The following is a 20,267-nucleotide window of genomic DNA, read 5'->3' as shown; positions in this document are numbered from 1 at the left end:
GACGGTGGTGAATAATTTGAAAATGTATTACAGCGTTACTAATTTGAAGTGTATGAAAGATTTTTAAAAATAATTATAATGCTATTCATTTGTCAATGTCTTTATTTGCAAGGAATAAAGGCTTGTAGAGATTTAATCTTTTGATACATTGCCAAGCAATGCATTTTGTGTTATTGTGCTTTTGTTTCATTGTCCTTTTCAGTAATAATCCCTAGTATGTTTGGATACCTCTTTTATTGAATGTTCTAGCATCAGTGAAAATACACTGACATCTTTAACTCTTGGGTGGAGAGAGACCCCTTAAGTCCTGTTCTGTTCAAGAAGGTGAACAGATAGAAGCTGAACACATAGACCTGGCACTTTAAAGGTGACTAGATTTGTGCATATTTTTCTACATTGTTGATGCAGTGTTGTCCTCATCCAAGTGTCAGTCTGTACTTTACCTCCATAATCTGGTTAGGGGAAAAGAATCCAACATAAAATTGCACACTGTCCAAATGTGGACGTACTGAAGTGCATTGTGTAACTCTTGTCTTGTTTTTCATGTGTGGTGACGTGTTGCTCAGTGTTTCACCACATCCTTGACTTCTGTTGATGATGTGCTTCTTGGTGGACTACTGGTGGGAATGGGTACAATACATATGTATTTATATTACTATTTTTAGCCCACTGATTTGTGTAAGTTTGGTATATTGGTAAACTTGTATCTCAAAAATTAACTTTAAAATAGCCATGCACACAAATACCTGCACACCTGACCACAATGAACTTCAGGTTTCTGGAGGTCAGGGAGGGCAGGGAAGTGCCATTTGAGGATAAGGACAGCGACACACAGTGCAAATGCACTCCATCGATTACCACTCACTAGAGTCAATGGGACGGGATGCGGGTGGCGCTGTGGGTTAAACCACAGAGCCTAGGGCTTGCCGATCAGAAGGTCGGCGGTTCAAATCCCCGCAACGGGGTGAGCTCCTGTTGCTTGGTCCCAGCTCCTGCCAACCTAGCAGTTCGAAAGCATGTCAAAGTGCAAGTAGATAAATAGGTACCACTCCAGCAGGAAGGTAAACGGCATTTCCGTGCGCTACTCTTGTTCACCAGAAGCGGCCCAGTCATGCTGGCCACATGACCTGGAAGCTGTACGCCGGCTCCCTCGGCCAGTAAAGCAAGATGAGCGCCGCAACCCCAGAGTCGGTCACGACTGGACCTAATGGTCAGGGGTCTCTTTACCTTTACCTAGAGTGAATGGGAGCTAGAGTTCAGTTAACTCATGTGTTGATGAACATGCACAAAAAAGTAAACTGAAACATAGGACCTCTGTGCCCCATTCGTGCCTTAACACACTGGTTGTGTACACAGCCAGAATTAGGAAAAGATCCTAGATCCTAGTCTCTGGTTCACTGGTGGAGGAACGGGGGGGGGGGGGAGTGCACCGCCCCCAGTACCATCAGGGAGAAAGGTACCATCGCGGCTGCCCCCAGACACATGCCACACACATACCCCGCGCCGGGTGCCACGCCCCTGTGGATGGCACGCCATGCCCCTGGGATGCACACCCCGCCACCCAGACAACATGCCATGCCCCCGGGACACACGCGCCGCCACCGGGATGTGCTCCAGCCACGCCCCCGCCTGCTCTCAGCCCCCGGTGCCCGAGCATGCAGTTTTGCCACCGCTCACCGCTCTGGTTTGTTATGCATGCTGGACAGTATGAGTCCCTTCCTTCTTTCCTTTTTCCCAGCAGCACAGAGGCCTGGTTCACATATGTATCCATGTCATGACTACCTTAATGGGATGGAGGAGTCAGTGTGCTTTTTGATTTCAGCATGTCACAATGCGGAAGTGACATCCTGGTGTTGCTCCGCGCCTGGCTCCACATTCGGCCTGTACAATGGGGGCCCTGGCCCCCTAAAAAAAATGGATTGAGGGGGCCATTCTATTGTAATGGACATAGAATCTTAGTCATCCCCTCTGTATGTAATCCTGAACTCTCAACTCTTTTTAAAAAGCAAGCAAGCAAACAAAAAACCCTAACGCTTTTAATGTACTTAGTAAACCCAAACAAAAGTGTTGAGGATTTCATAGTGGTGTAGAGCTTAGTTATGAATTCATAATGTAGTGCTTCAAAAATAACTTGAGCTGATCATTAATGTGTATGAGAACAATATTTTAAGTATTTGAAATGTATATTTTACCCCTTGAAATTGCTACTCAGTTTTGTAGCACACATTGTTTTTCATATACAGTTTTCAGCAAACAGGTCATGTCACATAATGTAACATGGCAAAATTGGCCTCAGGCTATTTTGGAGGATGGTGGACTTAGCTTCTAAATCTCTTCTTAAGAGTTTGTTCCTTAAGGGAATCCTATTATTTGGGTATGAGGTGGATAACAGACAAAGACGTGGTGTATAAACTTTTTTTTTATAAAAAAAATGACTGCCACAGGGAAGACAGTGGCAGGTCGAACTGTGAAGAACTCACAAGGGACAGCTGCCTTTGAGATGCGGAAAATCTTCAAGATTGCTCTAGGAACCTTCCTTTAATGGTTCACAACGGAAGTCAAGGGTGGGGGGGGAGTGCTTCTTATGCTAACCTCTAACAACAGATTCCTTTATAGCCTGCCATAAGAAATGTCTATCCTCCTGGTGCTTAAATTGTATGCTAATTTATATCAGCAGAAATTCTGAGCAACAGTACAGTGCCAGTGCTCCAACTTCCTAAACCCAGGCCCTGCTTGATATGGATGAATATTACTGAGGCCAACCAGTCACAAAATGATGATGCAGGGGCACAGGCAGGCACAAAATGGAGTCAGGTGGAGCAGGGGCCATGTGACATGTCATGTGATGGGACACGCAGAGAGTGATCTTCACCTTTGCTTGCCCCGACTCCGACCCGGTTCCTTGGCTGCCAAGCGGGGGCTGGGGCTGGGGCGCATGGAGGGCACTCAGCAGCGGCAGGGAGTGGCAGCCACCTAAATATTGGGGGGTATAGCCCTCTTCCCCAAAATATTGGGGGGGACTGGAATCCTTTGCACCCCATATATTCAGCGCCCCTGAGGTGGAGGCAGGGTTTAGTACATCCAGCAAATAATTACTGGCATCATTTTCTATTGATACCCAATCAATCTCTGCTGCCATGGATGGGCTTTCATAAACCAGGGGTGGGGTAGTGGGGAAAACCTGACAGGACAATGACCTCCATCAGTTTCCTTGTCTTTTGCTGTCTCCAGTTCAAAGGAAAAAGTGTGAATCCTGGATTCCCCCCCCCCAAAAAAAAAGAAAGTTTGAGGACTATGTGAATCTCCCTTCTGTGTATCTTGTTCCATGTTTTATAGCGTACAAAGATAGCAACTGAAACCAGAGGTGTGAAAGAAGAGATAGCCGTTGTGCGATTATGGTAGTGCAAATGAATGAATCTGTGTCTTTGTGAACATCTATGTTTCTGGAGTATTTATTATGTAAATAAATACTCAGGGATTAGGAAAAGAGGTTCCATGCCTTTCTAGTTAGTTTACATGGCTTTCCAGTTTGCCCCCATACTTTTTTATGATTACTGTCAGTCACAAAGTATATGATTGATTTGATATGGTCGATTTGATTGACACCCTATGCCCTTTTAATATGTGGGGTTTTGGGGGGGCTGTCATTGGGTTGTTGTTTTTGCTTTGATTATGTATTTTGTGGTTTTATATTTTGATTTTATTCTGTGAACTGCCCTGAGACCTCTGGGTATAGGGTGACATATAAATTCAATAAATAATAATGATGTAAATTATATTTCTGAAATAATGAACAAGCAACCCTGAGTTGTGAATGGTGGTAGTTTGTATCTTACATGCCAAATGTTGGTGTATGATTTGACTGGTTGCCATAGCTCTGAATTTTGGAGTAATTTTTGGCATTCCACAAATATGTCAACAGAAGTTATGCATTGCAATTATTTAAGTGAACTCTGAGAAAGACCACACTGCTCCAGAAAAAGACTTAAGACTCTGCATAAAATATACAATTTTCTCTCCATTGTTATTTTCTAGACAATTATATCTATGGGAGGCCAGTGTGTATGAATCAGTATTACTGTATTTTAAAAGCTTCCCTTCAAAAGCAGCTTGCACACAGCACACATGTGTTTCTTGCATTTGTTTGGAGAGAGAGAGAGAAAAAAAAATATACTGAGCATATATTTTGATCTGTCCCAAGGGCAAGGCTAAACTGATATTAGTGATTATTGTACATATTGCTAATAATGTCTGCATTTCATTCCATATAGTAAATGTAATTTAGGGTGACATCTGAAACATAATGCATGTTTAATTAGTTAAGAAAATTACATGGTAGAATGTCTTACTTGGAATTATCTATCAAAATAATAAACTGCAATGTAACACAGTTGCTCCTTTTAAAATGATAAAACACACTAACATTTTACAGTACCATTTTGCCCGTTGTCCATTTTTCTTAGCTGTTTCTTGTGCCATTCTCAGATGCTTCAGACTTCAAAATATTCAGGCATACACACACACACACACACACACACACACACACACACACTTAAAATATGTCTTGTTCTTGGTCAGTATTTGTCAGGTTCAACTCCAGCCATGGTTTCCCAGTGGAGGTTGATTCAGACACCAGCATCTTCCAGCTCAAGGAGGTGGTTGCTAAGCGACAGGGAGTTCCAGCTGACCAGTTGCGTGTGATTTTTGCAGGGAAGGAGCTCAGGAATGACTTGACACTGCAGGTAAGTCTCCCTTGGTAGTTTCCTTTCTGGGATGCTGCCAGCCTAACTGCTTCTGCCTCTAACATTGCCAATCTGACATTCACTCCTGAGATCTAATAGAATAAATAGTGCCTGGGGATTCCTTGAACTTTACTCCACACTGCTTCATTAATTCTGACCTTCTTAATTATGCATTAAAACAGCAAGGCAAAAGGATGGGGAGGGGAGGAAGAAGGAATATGAGAGGGGGAGGAGAAGAGATCTTTGCTTAGTGAATAAATGTTTACTGACTACAGGAGCAAGCTATGCACATTTTCTGTATCTGTTCAATTTCTACATTACTTATTCCATTTGAATCTTAATGAGGAAGGATGTGAATAAATTGTTCTAAATCAGGCTGCTCAGTCATCACGTTATATGAAATTTGTAACCCAATTGTGACCCCTGGAGGATAGTTGTAAGGCTGCTGTTGCTGCTGTGTGAGAGAGTGTGTAAGTGCACGTGCTGATGAAATAGAGTCCTTTTGAAGGCCTGATCGCAGGAGCCAGTAAGGTTCTCCCAAAGGCACCACACCAAAGTGATGATTTACTTGCGGGGGGAGGAAGGGGAGAAAAAATTAGCTGATAGGGGATGGGAGATGTAGAAGTTGCTGAGTTCATCACATCCTCATGGTTTAGCTAACGGTTGTGTTAAAATGTAAAATGGAGAAGAAGGTAGCCTTAGGGAAGCCCCTATTCTTTCAGCCAATGTCTGCCCTCCCCTTCTTGCAGAATGGGGATAATGATACTGGCTGGGCTCTCAGGGCTGTTGTAAGGATGGCTGACACAATGTGCACAAAGTGCTGTATCAGAATTAAGTATTATTACACTGAGAGGGAAAACAGCTTGACAGGACAGGTGTAGAATGAATATACATTTTTGTAAGGCTCCTTGGAGCTATGATCTTCCCCGGTGCCTTCGTTGTTACCAGCGTGTCTGATACTTTGTTCGATTGGGAGTTTCCTTTTGATCTGAACAAAAGATTGCATGTAACGAGGTTGCATTTCGGAAACCTCGAATTTGCCAGAGAGGATAAATTGCTCTGTTACTAGCAGCATTATTGTGTTCCTGCTGCTGCTGTCGTCACACCATCAGTACGTGGTGCTTTACAGTTTCATAAGCCAAAAAATGCACCCCTGGAAATTCACAGTCTAAATATGGTAGGGGGGGGATGCAATAAAGGGAGGGGAAAACAAGAGACAAAGGCAGCAAGAGATAAATGTGAGAAAAATCCCATTAAAACATAAGGTTTGGTTCCATTCGGGTTTGCAGTTGGGTAATATGATTAAGGTGTTACAGGGAACACTTCATAGAATCATCAAATCATAGAATTCCTGAGTTGGAAGGGACCCCAGAGTCATCAATTCCAACTCCCTGCAATGCAGGGATCTCAACTAACGCACACCTAACAAAAGGCGCAGGACAGAACCCTGCAGCTAGGTATTTGCTTACCACCTCTTTTCCTATTTGGGCTGCATCTCCCTCCTTGCATTGTTTATTCTGTTATCACCAGGTTGGGCCCTACTTTCCTTTTGGGAGAACAGAGGGAAAGTAGGTGTTGAGCAGTTTCACCTTCTCTCTGTCACCCAATAGCATTTCTCAATCTTCTCCATGCAGAGGACCTACTTCTTGCTTGTTCTTTCTGTTGCTTTGACCATAGCAGAATAAACCTGTATTATTATTTACATTAAACCTTTAGTGTAAGCCTGAGATCATTATGAGCTTTGACCCACTGGACCTGCTCCCTACAACTGCTGGCTGCTTGTGTATACCCTTCCTTCATGATTTCTCCCCTATTCCATTTCTTATATATGCCCTGCATGAAAAGGTGAAGTTCTGAGGGTGTGTGAGTCATGTATTCCTACTGTACAGCATCAGAGAACCAGGCACCTTCCTGTGGTCACCCAGGTAACTATCTAAAAGGGGAAAGTTTACCCAAAGGCAAACACTTCCTGTTTTCTAACCAGCACAGATTAATTGGCCCTCATGTTTACAGCTGTGTGGGAGCATTGCTATGCATTGAGTAGCTGCTGTGTCTGGTTGCACAGAGAGCTGCTACTGTATTGACATCCTATCACTTCTCCTAGCCAGGTATGATACTTATCGCTTTGCAAAATGCTTTAGGGAGTTTGGGCACACAAAAGAAACTATAGAAATGCAGATTGCTCTTGTCATTCCTCAGAGCATCTTCTGCTGCCGAAGCATACAGTTGCTTCTGTGTCAAGTGTCTCCTTTCCCTTTCTGATGTCTTACTGGAAAAAGAGGGCCTTCCTTGCTGTTGCATCCCTATCTTATATATGATGTTGTTTATTAAAATGCAATAAACTATTTATATGGGAAGCCTTTTGTTGACAAATGTTAGGATTGTAAGGTTTTGTTAGCTGTTCATATGTTTCTTACACCTGTCTGCATTGCTGTCTAATTCTGGCATCAAAGTGTTATAATTGTTGTTTAATTGTGTCAGGCTGTTTCTGGGTGAAATGCAAACTGTGACTTCAGTTTTCTTCAAATAGGGAAACATAGCTTCCTGCAGCTTGAAACAATGAATGTAAAATAGAAGGTTTATCTGTTTTTTCATAGTAACAAGAGAGGCTTCTCATGCCTGTGTCTAGTTCCTCACATTTATTCACAGTTTTCTCTTCAGTCATGAGCTTGCTGCTTTGTTGACAATGCGCTGAGCACACACATTAGCAATTGTTCACAGCAAAAACTAGTCCTGCCTCTTGCGGAAGGGAGAACATCCTGTGATATTTCAGCTTCTCTTCTTGCCAACTTTTGTCGTGAACATTTCACTTTCAGTTTATAGAGACGTAAGTCCACGGTTGTGTGAAAGAGAGAATGGGCAAGAGCATGTTGAGGGCAATGTGTACACTTTCGCATTCACATGTTCGGGCAAAAAGAATCCATAGCATAGCAGGAATCAGGTTCGTTGAATGGGCGAGTGGAAGGAAATCTGCTTGATAGCCTGTTGTCAACAGATTCCTCCAACATTCTTACATTTAGTAAACAAACATTGACACTGTCAGCCTTGCCTAATATTGTATTTGCTGTTGGCATCTGTTCATTCCTGCTAATGAAACAGAAAATTTTCTGTGGACATATCACCCCATATCAGGATGTGAATAAGTTTAGGTAACCTGTTCTCCTGCCTGACTTCCCTCTCTCACACACAAGAGCAATGGGAGAACAACACAGGGGAAGATATCACACAGTATTCTCTAGTCAGAAATGTATCTGGCCATTTAATTAATATATGCAACTCCCATTATTTTCTAGTTACATCTATTGCTTGTTGTGCTGCCAGTGTGGCCATATTTGCTCAAAGATGCTTTCCTTCTCTTGGCTTCAGCAGGAGAACTGAAGACTTTCTCCACTTGAAAGTTGAGTATAGAAAGCAAGGGAAGGAGTGGGCTGGAAAGGTTTTTGGCACAGGTGTGAAGAAGAGGGGTGCGTAAGGGAGATTCTGAGATGTGCTGTGACAATTTTGCTCAGTACTTTCAGGGTAAAATCACTATTCTCTAATGGTCTCTACAGGGATGTGAACACTACTGATAGTACAGGTCCAAATGAGATGTCCAGTGCACCATCCTGTCCAATTTTGAAAGCTGCTGGTATTCAGAAGCCATCTTGCTTCTAAGAGTTTGACTCTTGTCCATTGTGGCTTGAACTAGCGGGTAGTGGGTGGGTTGATAGGGTGGGTCCAGAGAGTGGTGAATGTGTATGTATGGAAGCTGCATTTAAGGTTTAGCCTTTCCTTTAAAAAGTCCTCTTTGGACCCAGAGGTTTACAATAATTACCACCCAGTTGCCACTACCTCTTTTGGGAGCAAGAGAGTACTGGTTGTCCATTTTCATGTGCTCTTTATAGAGACTTTATAAACAAACAAACAAACAAACAAACAAACAAACAAACAAGTAAGTTTTGAGGAATCAGAATAGTTGGTGAGAAAATTCTGAGATTCACAACCTTCAAGGATTGTGTCTCTCCATATGAACCCTATGACCATAATCTGAGGCCCTTCTTTGTGTGGCTCATCCATGAGAGATCTGGAGGGTGGTGACACATGAACAGACCTTTTCTGCAGTGGCTCTCCTTTTGTGGAATTCGCTCCCCAGAGAGGCTCACCAGGCACCTTCATTATACAGCTTTAGGTGCGAGGCAAAGACATTTCTCCTCAACCAGGCCTTTGGCTGATTAACATTCTATGTCCTTTTAAAGGTGTTTGTGGGAGGGGAATGGGGTGGGGCTGGGTGTTTATTGGTTTGTGGGTTTTTTTGGTTCTTTTTAAAATTATGTTTTTATCTTGTATTTTTATGTTGTGAACTGCCCTGAGATCCATGGATAGAGGGTGATACACAGGTTTATTAAACAAATAAATAAATTTTCCAGTGTAAAATTTAACATAATTATCTTATTTCCTCTGACATATTACTGTTTAAAGGAACATGTCAGGAGCAGAATGTGAAGTAAATCTCACTGCTTGTAACTTGTACCAGATATAATTAGTGATACAGATAGTTGTGCTATTTTTTACTGTATTCTTTATACACTCCTAAGAGGAACTGTAAATTACCACAATTTATGGACTTCTGTCCTTCCATGTAATTGAGTATTTGGGTGGGTGGGGGGTGAATTATGTGCTAGGAATTGCCTGAACTAATTCACCTTCATCTTGATTTTAATGTGAGAAGTGATATAAATAAGGTCTGACTGACTCCATATGTTGTAATTCAATTGGACTCTTTCTGATGAGAAAACTGTTGGGTTTAAACAGTAGGAGGCAGTGTGAGCGTCTGCTGTGAGTTGAAATTAACACGATTAAGCAATTTGGAAAGTTTATTTGGGAAGTTCATACTTTCTGTTAATGTTCCCTGTAAGTAGATCTTTTTCACAGCTTCATCCCCTGTAAAGGGCTGGCATTGGCACAAAAAAGACAGAGTCCAATGTCAGGACTGGTCATTGTCCTCTTCAGATCACCACACAAACGCTTCTTGTTCTTTTATAACTTCTTATTGCGTATTAACAAAACAATCTTATAAACGGTTCTTAACTATTATTCCTCAGAGTCACTTATTTCAGATACCTTCTGAGCTCTGCTTCTCCGTGACCAGCCACCCTCAAAATGGCGAAGGCGCCCTTCCCTTCCCTTCGCTTCCCTGCTCTTTTTTGTAACCTCCTCACTAGAGCTGGCTTGTATCTCCCCTCCTCCGAATCTGAGCTAGAACTTAACCCTTGCCTTTCCTATGAACATCCTGTCCCTCCCTGTTGTTCCTGTTGCTCTCTTCTGTTAGATTCACTGCTCTCCCCCCCCCCCCCCTTTGTGGAATGCTTTCTCCCTCTGAGAAACTGGAAACTTCTAACTCTTCCCTGACATCCAAATTGGTGTGATTACCCCTTCCCTGCATATAATAATACCCAATTTTCTGTGCACCAGTTGCGCAAACGTACTTTAATGTATATGTTACTCATCATACTGGGAAAATACAGTGGCCATGAAGGGCTTGGCAGCACTAACCAAACTGCTTGAAATAAAGGGCAGGATGACAGTCCCTTTTTCCATATGCAGCTGAATCTCTTTCCAACACTGGTGATGAGTCAGTGTTCTCCAGTGCAGCAATATAAGACTAGTTTATATAGAACAGGGTAGGTTGCATGGCATTCACAGCTCTGGCCGCCTGAGGTGGCTGTCCTGCTCTGCCCAATACAAGGGCCAGCCCTGGGGCTTAGAAAACTCTAGTAGATTTTTCAAAAACTATTATTTCTTTTGAACAGCAGATCTCCATGTCCAAATCACAAACAGCCTCTTTATTTCAAAAGATGCTTGACTGGAGCTGCTCTTGGAGAAACACATGTCCAAAGCTTCCTTGAGCACAGGGAACTTTTTATTCTTTTGGTCTAATTCTTTGGATAGAGCCCTAAGAATCGCTTAACTTTCAGGCTTAACTTCAGTGCAAAAAGTATCAGAAGCATATGCTACAGTTCCTTATTCAGCTGCTCTTTCCTCTAAGTGTCAAAAGACTGCTTTGAAAATAGCTAGGTACATTGATAATTACAAACCAAGAGAATCAGACCAGCTATATTATGCATTTTTAATTATTTTTTGCTCTTGAAATTAGCCTAGACCTTCTGCTCACATCCATCACTTTTGCAACGTAGCATTAACATAAGTGGACTTCCTGTGAGTAACAGGAAGAATTCACTCAGCAGAATTATAGAAGCTGTAACTAGCTTTTGAATTAATGAGTAACTAGTATGTCAGCTAAATTTTATATATACATGTTAAGAAATGCATAATTCTATTTTCATTACTTTCACAAATAGAATAATGACTAATGATACTATTTCTGACTGATATGACTCTTGTCTATTCCTTTGTGGCTCTAAAACTGCTGAGAAGCATTTTGATAATTTGGAACTGATCTAACCAGTGTTAGAAACTGAGATACGAAACCTAGGCACTACATGGCACCTTTAAGTCTAGGTTATGGGTGCAGCAACAGAATGTCTAGGCATGCTTTTTGTATAACTAGGATTTGACGCTGATAATGAATGAACTGCAGCTAAAATACTATGTTCATTTTTCACATGGTCTAATCCTTCCCCTGCCCATCCTCCTAATATTCTTAAGAGGGTCTCTTCTCCAGTCTTCAGAGAGTAGTTGGAAGTGCCTCCCCACCTCCTTCCATTCCACAGTTTTAACGTGAAATCTTAGGCGCAGTACTGCATCCAGGGCTCAGAAACTGCCTGTGCGAATGAAATTCTCTGTTGCAAAATGCACCAAGAACAATAGGAGTTTCGAACACTGCATGTATCTTGGTGATGTATGTTACAGATATCATTTATTTTAGATATTTAGAATAATAAAATTAAGTCTAATAAAACTCTGAGATAGCAGATGCCAAAGATACCTGGGGTAGTCCAATTGCGTCATTTTCGTTATGAAGTGTTTTTTCAAAAAGATCTTTAAGTTACATGACATTGTTTATATCAGCATTGTGTGCAAATGCACATTTTCCAACTGAGGTTGAATTTTCTTTTGTATTTTGACACATTTCCACAAAACCAGTGACTAGAGAGTCATCTGTCAGTCAACAATCTTGATTCACAGGTGATGAAGATTTTTATTTGTAGCTCTGAGATGTAGATTACAGAAGTGAATTGAAAGCCTTGCCTAGGAAAGGCAGTATAGATAGCAGCTGTCCACTACTAATAAAACTCTGAAGTGGATCACTGGCCATTTTAGCCTCTTCACTTGAAAGAGCATTACATGACGAAAGAGGCCAAGGGGTCATGCCATGCTGCTGCTGTAGTTTCATGTCTTTCTAATCCCACCACTGACATCCATGCATTAGGTGTGGACATCTGAGCCAGGGAAGCCTGTGTGTAGGCTGCCCTAGATAGTAGTCTTTTTTTCTACAGCCACTCTCCCTAATCTGCAGTTCAGGTTTGGGCCCCCTTGAAAATGTGTGGGAAATGGATGGTGGTGGCTGTAGATGCATTTTTTTTGTTTTTTTTTTGGGGGGGGGGAGTAGAAACACCTAGAGGAGCAATTTAGGAACCATATATTCAGTATTTTTTCCCTTAAAAAATATTTAGGGGTTCTCTCATTTTGACTCAAGAAAACCACCATTTTATAGTTCAAATCAGGAAAAATAAATACAGTAAATGGACAAAAGTACAAAGATTCACAAAATGTTTAGGGGTATGCGTACCCCTGCGTACCCCCTCCAAAAAAGAACTGCATATACTATAGAATGAAGATAAAATGGCTGCCACTCCAGAACAAAGAGAAAGAGGGTGGTGAAGGGAAGGCCAGATTATTAAATTAAAAAACAACACAGAAATTCCAGTTATTGCAAAGATAAATAAAAAAGAGCTAGTCTCAGACTGTGCAGCTCTTAGCAACTAAAATTAACAAGATGGCAGAAAAACTAGAGCTGGGACAAATTCATAGCAAACAAATAAAGCAACTCTATACTGCTGAGATAGCTTCTTGATGTAAGCAAAACTGTGCAGCTTCTTTCAAAGGGATAATACCCATAGCTTGGTTTGGTTTCAGGTAAGCTGTTTCCTGAGGTAAGGGTAAGAAGACCTCATTTGCGTTTGTGTTATTTCAGCCTGTCTAATAAGCTGCAACATTTCCCCTGTAGGTGTTCTGTGTGAATGGTGTTTGAACCTGCACCCTAGGAGATGGCTAGTAGCTGCTTTTTAGTCTTAAGAATTACAATCTCTCATATTTAGGAAAGGAGTACACAGTGAGTGAAATATTTGCATGATCCTGATGCATCTATTTATAGAATCAGGCACAGAGTACAGGTTAACAATGGTTTGTTTATGTCTGTTTTTAATTTTGTTTTGTTTTTTAATGTATGCCACTCTTCATCTGAAGATTTCAGGGTGGTTCATAGCATAAAAAGACAATATAAAAAGAAATACAGTGGTACCTCGGGTTAAGTACTTAATTCGTTCTGGAGGTCCGTTCTTAACCTGAAACTGTTCTTAACCTGAAGCACCACTTTAGCTAATGGGGCCTCCCGCTGCCGCCGCATCACCGGAGCACGATTTCTGTTCTCATCCTGAAGTAAAGTTCTTAACCCGAGGTACTATTTCTGGGTTAGCGGAGTCTGTAACCTGAAGCGTATGAAACCCTAACCCGACCCTGTACATAATAAAAACAAGAAGAAAGGCAAAACAAACCAATAACCCCTTCCTCCTATAAACAAAGTTAAAGGAACATAGAATGCTCATCAGCTAAAGGCCTGGTTGAAGAGGAATGTTTTTGCCAAGTGCCTAAAAATGTTTAATGAAGGCACCAGGTGAGCCTCCCTAAGGAGACCATTCCAGAAATGATTTTATGTTTTTATTGCTGTGAACCTTTCGGATATATGCTTTCTATGACACAGTGGTATACAAATATTTTTATAAACAAATAATATAAACATAACACACATCTAGCTCAGCTTTTGCTTATTTGTTATACTTATTTGTATTGCCTGGTAGCTTTGTCACATATCTTAGGAGCCAGGCAAAAGCATTTCTCATTCCCCATGCCTTTGCCTAATTAAGCAATCTATGGCCTTTTAAAACTGTATTTATTGGGGGGGGGTATTGTTTTTGTTTGTTACTATGTTATTTATTTTGGGGGTTTTATATTGTAAACTGTTGTGTGATCCTCAGGTGAAGGGCGATATAGAAATGTAAAAATAAAAATAAAAAATTCTTTTACGTTAGCCCGTAATTAGGAAGCGTATTATACCTTAACGACCCCTCTGTGAAACACAGTGATATGCCCAAGACCACCCAGTGCACATCATAGTTCAGCAGGGATTTGAGCAAGAGTTCCTCGTGTCCATTCTGGACCATACTGGCTTGCTGTTTTATAGAAATGGATATGCCAACTCAATGGATATAATATGCTTCTATTTGGCTGTTGCTGTTAATTTCCTAAGCATCTGTGCCGTCGTTCTTTTCTCTTAAACGGTATAAACAGACCATGCAGGATAAAGAAATGAGTAGTCTTCCATGAAATTGTTAGCACATTGTTATTAGCTGTAAGAAAATCCGCTTTTAGAAAAAGAAGAAGCAAGGAGAGGGACACTGAAGTCTTGTTCTGATAAACTTCAGCCAGACAAATTACCCTCATCTCAGAATGTATAATTGGTTATACATTTGACCCACTTATTCTTGAACTAATGAACTCAGCTGATATTGCTGTAATAATTCAATAATTCAATGGCATTTTGCATAAAATATTCTATTTAAATTTTTCATGTTCCTTCTTTTTCTCATTATCAGTCTATGATCTGTTGGTTTCAGATTAATTATTGTCTAGCACCAATTATTGTCTAGCTTTCCTTTTGGCTTCTTTTCACACATTAACTTGGATAAAGAATAAGGAAAACAGAATCTTGTTCTTATCACTTCTGTAAAATTCAGAGGTATTTGTTCTAAAATCAATCAGTATCTTCATCAACCTAACTGACTTGCAAGTTGGAATCAGCAACAAAACATTGACTTTAAACTTTTGAGACGCTGGAGTTTCTAGACATTTAAAATCTGAAGACTGGGCATGTCAGATATTTTTTTTGGTCACATCCATGAAGACCAGGCAATTGGCCTGCTACTTTCTAGTTGGGGTTTGATTTTTAAAACTAGGAAATGGTTAGGGGGTTTTTTCAGCCGGAACTCCCCGGAACTCAGTTTTGGCCCCTCTCGGGTGGGGCCATTGCCATTATAAGACAACGAGGGAGGTGTTCATGGTGAGTTCCAGCACCTCTTTTTCTAGAAAGATAGCACAGTATAACAATTCCAAAATGTCCCCTTTTCTGTGTACAGTGGTACCTTGGGTTACATACGCCTTGGGTTACATACGCTTCAGGTTACAGACTCCGCTAACCCAGAAATATTACCTCGGGTTAAGAACTTTGCTTCAGGATGAGAACAGAAATTGTGCTCTGGTGGCACGGCAGCAGCGGGAGGTTCCATTAGCTAAAGTGGTGCTTCAGGTTAAGAACAGTTTCAGGTTAAGAACGGACGTCCGGAACGAATTAAGTACTTAACCTGAGGTACCACTGTACTGATACAGTGGTGCCCCGCTAGACGAATGCCTCACAAGACAAAAAACTCGCTAGACGAAAGGGTTTTGCGGTTTTTGAGCTGCTTCGCAAGACGAATTTCCCTATGGGCTTGCTTCGCAAGACGAAAAACGAAAACGTCTTGCAAGTTTGTTTCCTTTTTCTTAACACCGTTAATACAGTTGCGACTTGACTTCGAGGAGCAACTCATAGAACGTGATGTGGTAGCCTTTTTTGAGGTTTTTGGTGATTTTTGAAGCTTTTCCAAAACTTTTCCGACACCGTGCTTCGCAAGACAAAAAATTCGCTAGACGAAAAAACTCACGGAACGAATTAATTTCGTCTTGCAATGCACCACTGTACTGTGTTGTAGTGCTGTATGGAGCCTTTAGTGTGATGCTTTGTTATCCTTTGGAATACACTTTTAATGAACGTCAGGCTCGCACCTACTGTATTGGCCTTTAGGTACCTGATTAGAATTTGCTCATTCATCCAGGCTTTCCCTGAAGGGTAATCCATCCTTATTGATGTATTGATCCGATCTACTGTGATGCATTTGTGTTTGTTTTATGGTTGAGATTTTACATTTGTTTTTATGCTGTTCACCACCATTATATTTTTGTGTTGTTGATATAGGTTGGTTGTTGTTGTTATTGTTGGTTTGGTCCCCCCCCCTCACCAAATAAATAAAATAAATGAATGGAGACAGGTGGGCTGCTTGCACTGTCTCCTTGTCCACCTAATATCTGTGTGATGGGTATCATGGTATAAAAGGGGCTTAAGCATGTAGAATGAAACATGTAGGTTCAGTAATATAAATCATACCTCTCTTTCCTATTTTATAAATGGTTGACATACTTCTGTATAGGGAGACTATTGAAGAGTGCCTTTGGGGGTGAAGTCAAACTATTGGAGAGGAGAGTTACAGCATTACTTTCCCATCTTCTCTGACCATTGGCCATGACAATTGGGGCTGATGAAATCCAACAACATTTGGAGGGCTACAGGTTCCCCATCCCTCACGTTAGAGGACTTGTGAACCTTATGTTCACATTGGATTGAGCAACAGAAAGGAACATTTCTCCTGTCTTTTTGAAAAAAGAATGATTTTTATTTTTATTATTGGTGAAGTTTTGAAACCAGTCCATCTCTATTAGCAAAAAAGTCTTCATTCTGCTCAGTCATCTCAGCAGGAGCAGAAGTAAACAGTGGGGAGTATTTCTTTCATAGGAAGTCTGTATACATGCTACTGCAAAAGAAGACATGCTAGAGCTGTCATTCAGCAGGAAATAATATAGCTAATCTGTTTTATTTTCGTCTTTGATTATATTTGGTTAGACCTGCTGAGTCAGTGTTAGTTGCTCAGTTGAAAACTTTTCTCAGGAGTGGGTGGGGGGAATTGGTTCAGGCTTCTGTTCAGTTACTGATGCCTGCTGTTCCGTGTCCCCTCCATCCCACCTTGATTGATCAAACCCCTCCCCAGGCTCCACAGAGGCTCTTTGCTCTGCAGGAAGGTCAAAGGGAGAGATGCCTCTTCACTTTCTCTTCCAAAGTGACTGATCCCCCCCTTCCTCCAACCCAGGTTTCCACAAGTTGCCCCTCTCTTTGTTTCTTCTTCTTCTTTCTCCTCCTCCTCCTCCATCAGAGCCTGCCAGCACAGGCCCGATCTAGGCAACACTGTGGGGCTCATGGCAGCCCAGAAGGCAAATTTAAAGCCCTTTTGGTGGCGCTGCGGGTAAAACCACAGAGCCTAGGATTTGCCGATCAGAAGGTCGGCGGTTCGAATCCCCGCAACGGGGTGAGCGCCCATTGCTTGGTCCCTGCTCCTGCCAACCTAGCAGTTCGAAAACACGCCAAAGTGCAAGTAGATAAATAGGTACCGCTCCGGCAGGAAGGTTCCGTATTTTGCGCCCCATAGGACGCTCTGGCCCATAGGACGCACCTAGTTTTTTGGGGGGGAAAGAAAGAAAAAAAAATTATTTCCCCCCCCAGGTGCGGGGCTGGAAGAACCAGGTCAGGGAACAGCGGGAAGGCGCGCTCTGCCTCCCCGCTGTCCCCCGAACTTGTGGGGCTGGCTATGGGGAGAAGTACGCTGATCCCGGGACTGCAGGCAGCTCTGCACGGCCACCGGGAGCGGGGCGGGACTTCGCACCCGGCTCCCGGTGGCCGCGCAGAGCTGCGCTGAGTTGGGGACTGCAGGCAGCTCTGCGCGGCCATCCAGAGCTTGGCGGGACTTCACGCCCCGCTCCCGGTGGCCGCGCAGAGCTGCGCTGATCCCGGGACTGCAGGCAGCTCTGCGCGGCCATCAGGAGCGGGGCGGGACTTCGCGACCGCCTCCCGGTGGCCGCACAGAGCTGCGCTCAGCCGGGGACTGCAGGCAGCTCTGCGCGGCCATCCGGAGTGGGGCGGGACTTCGCGCCTGGCTCCCGGTGGCCGTGCAGAGCTGCGCTGAGCCCGGGACTTCAGGCAGCTCTGCGCGGCCATCCGGAGCTGGGCGGGACTTCGCACTCCGCTCCCGGTGGCCGCGCAGAGCTGCGCTGATCCCGGGACTGCAGGCAGCTCTGCGCGGCCATCCGGAGCGGGGCGGGACTTCGCGCCCCGCTCCCGGTGGCCGCGCAGAGCTGCGCTGATCCCGGGACTGCAGGCAGCTCTGCGCAACCCTCGGAGCCGGTCTCCCGAGGGTTGCCCGGAGCTTCCTGAAGCCTGCATTCGCCCCATAGGACGCACACACATTTCCCCTTCATTTTTGGAGGGGAAAAAGTGCGTCCTATAGGGCAAAAAATACGGTAAACGGTGTTTCCATGTGCTGATCTGGTTCACCAGAATTGGCTTAGTCATGCTGGCCACATGACCCGGAAGCTGAACACCGGCTCCCTCGGCCAATAAAGCAAGATGAACGCCGCAACCCCAGAGTCGGTCATGACTGGACCTAATGGTCAGGGGTCCCTTTACCTTTACCATGTTGGTGTGGTCCCTACCAGATGGAACAATTTGTCTCTTATCTGTGCATACACCTTTGATGATTTTGTGGAATATCAGTTACATAAATCACGTAGGCTTTATAGTTGTTAGAAGCTCGTTGCTGGCTCAAGTGGTGTTTTCCTGGTGGAATGTGCTGTGCTTATTGCATTAATTACTTCTGCCATCCATTATCAAAGCAGCTGACTTCAAATCTTAAAAGCACACATGTTCACACACATAGGCAAAAGACTTGCATTCTATAATAGACAAGTCATCTGTTAAAATGAGAAGTTGGGAGACAAAATGTATGGAAAGTCCGTCACCATTGCACATTAATCTAATTACTCAGTCATACTGTCTTATTGTTTTGAAACTGAATATTCATGTTGCAACGTGGACAGTACAGGCGGCGATTGCTACTGTTTGGTGGGTCCGAACCAATTTGCAGTAAAATTCTATTTGTGGTTCATAAGCATTTTTACTTTCCAAACAGTTTATGAAAAATGATCAGCAGTAACCTGGATTCAGGGCTTGTTGTGAATGTTTCAACCAAACAACTTGCTTTGTTACATAACAATGTGGTAATTACATGAACAGATGATTCTGATTGACTCTTTGGGGCATTGAAGTAGACATTAAATAAAATGGTGGCTGCACCGCACATTTGCTATGTGATTTTAATGTGTAGTGATCTTCAGCTGAAACATCTGCTATAATGAACTTGACATTTGCACTAATGACAGCATCAGTTTACTTAATGTCCTGCATTAAATTTGCTTCCCCAAAGAGTTGTCCTTTTGTCAAAGGCAAGGGCAAATTTGCTGCTGTTCTTTAGAAAACACATGTTGTTGCTTTGGGAAATAAGAACAGGAAATGGCCGCATTTATCCATGCAGAGCTGTCCAAAGTGAAACATGCTAGATTTGGTGTTGAAGCGCAAGACCAACACACTCAAGAGTGAAGCAGTGCATGGAAGCAACTGATGAAGACAGACTCAAATCCCTACTGCTCTTGATTGATTTCTTTTTTAATGAGATCTGGAAGAGAAGATAACATTGTTAACCAAAAGAGAAAAGCCTTTTCAACCAAGGCCAAGAGCCAGAGTCCGAACTATTCTGGATAATAACTTTGGCACTGTCAAGCCACAGCTAAGCACTTTAAAGTCTCATTGATTTTACTGGTAAAGTTAAACTATTGTATTCATCATAATAGCTAAGTCAAGATTCTATGTTCAGAAGTAGTATATATCTGAATGTTACAGACTAAACAAAGATAGGGGAAGCCTGCTGCCTTCTTGCCCTGCCTAGATGCAACTTGCTTGCCACCATTGAGAATACAAGGCTGAATCCTTGTTCACATGCAGTAAGGATCATCTTATGTTCTGAAACATGTTGAAACTACTTCCATTGGAATAATGATATTTAAATGTCCTTCACTTTGGCTGGATTGTGCCCTTTATTTTTATGTGTGCATACCCAAAAAAATCCCAATCTCTAGACACATGCTAAATTTTACCTTCAGGGACTCAATAAAGATATGCGGTCGAATATTACATTGACAGAAGAACTGGCTGCCTGCTGTATTATTTGCAAGTGTTCTATATGGAAACATAGTGATTAGATGCATCTGCATTTGGAAACAACAGCAGCAACAGAAAATGTTCATTTTTCTTGGCTACTGAACCAAATCGTTTGACTGTCTGAGAGTAAAGGTTCAGAGCATAGAGTGCTGAATGTGAAATGATAGCCTGTTTTCCTTTTTTTAAATTCATAGTTGCATCATGTTTTCATATTGCAGTGCAGAAGAACATAAAGCACTGCAACATAACAAGATGTGATGAGGCAAGGAGAAAAAAACAAATAAGCCTTCATTGTGACATCAGTTTGATTGCTTGGAAGTTGCAGAGAGATTTTGTAATTGTAGAGAACATAATATTGGCAACCTTGTGCATAGGCTAGCAAATATATTTTTAGC

General features: G+C 42.4%; 1 protein-coding gene across 3 annotated transcripts in view; it reads left to right on the top strand.

Annotated features, from left to right (window-relative positions):
- Window positions 1-20,267, top strand: part of PRKN (parkin RBR E3 ubiquitin protein ligase) — a 640,350-nt gene that overhangs the window by 108,191 nt on the left and 511,892 nt on the right. For all 3 annotated transcript variants that reach the window (XM_081187931.1, XM_081187932.1, XM_081187930.1), the window contains exon 2: window positions 4,579-4,742. In XM_081187931.1, the coding sequence (XP_081044057.1) occupies window positions 4,579-4,742 (164 nt within the window). The remainder of the gene's footprint in view (window positions 1-4,578; window positions 4,743-20,267) is intronic.

Source organism: Podarcis bocagei, assembly GCF_964188305.1.
Source record: "Podarcis bocagei genome assembly, chromosome: 3".
NCBI lineage: Eukaryota > Metazoa > Chordata > Lepidosauria > Squamata > Lacertidae > Podarcis > Podarcis bocagei.
Note: the sequence above shows the minus strand (reverse complement) of the source record. Positions and strands in the feature narration are given on the sequence as shown.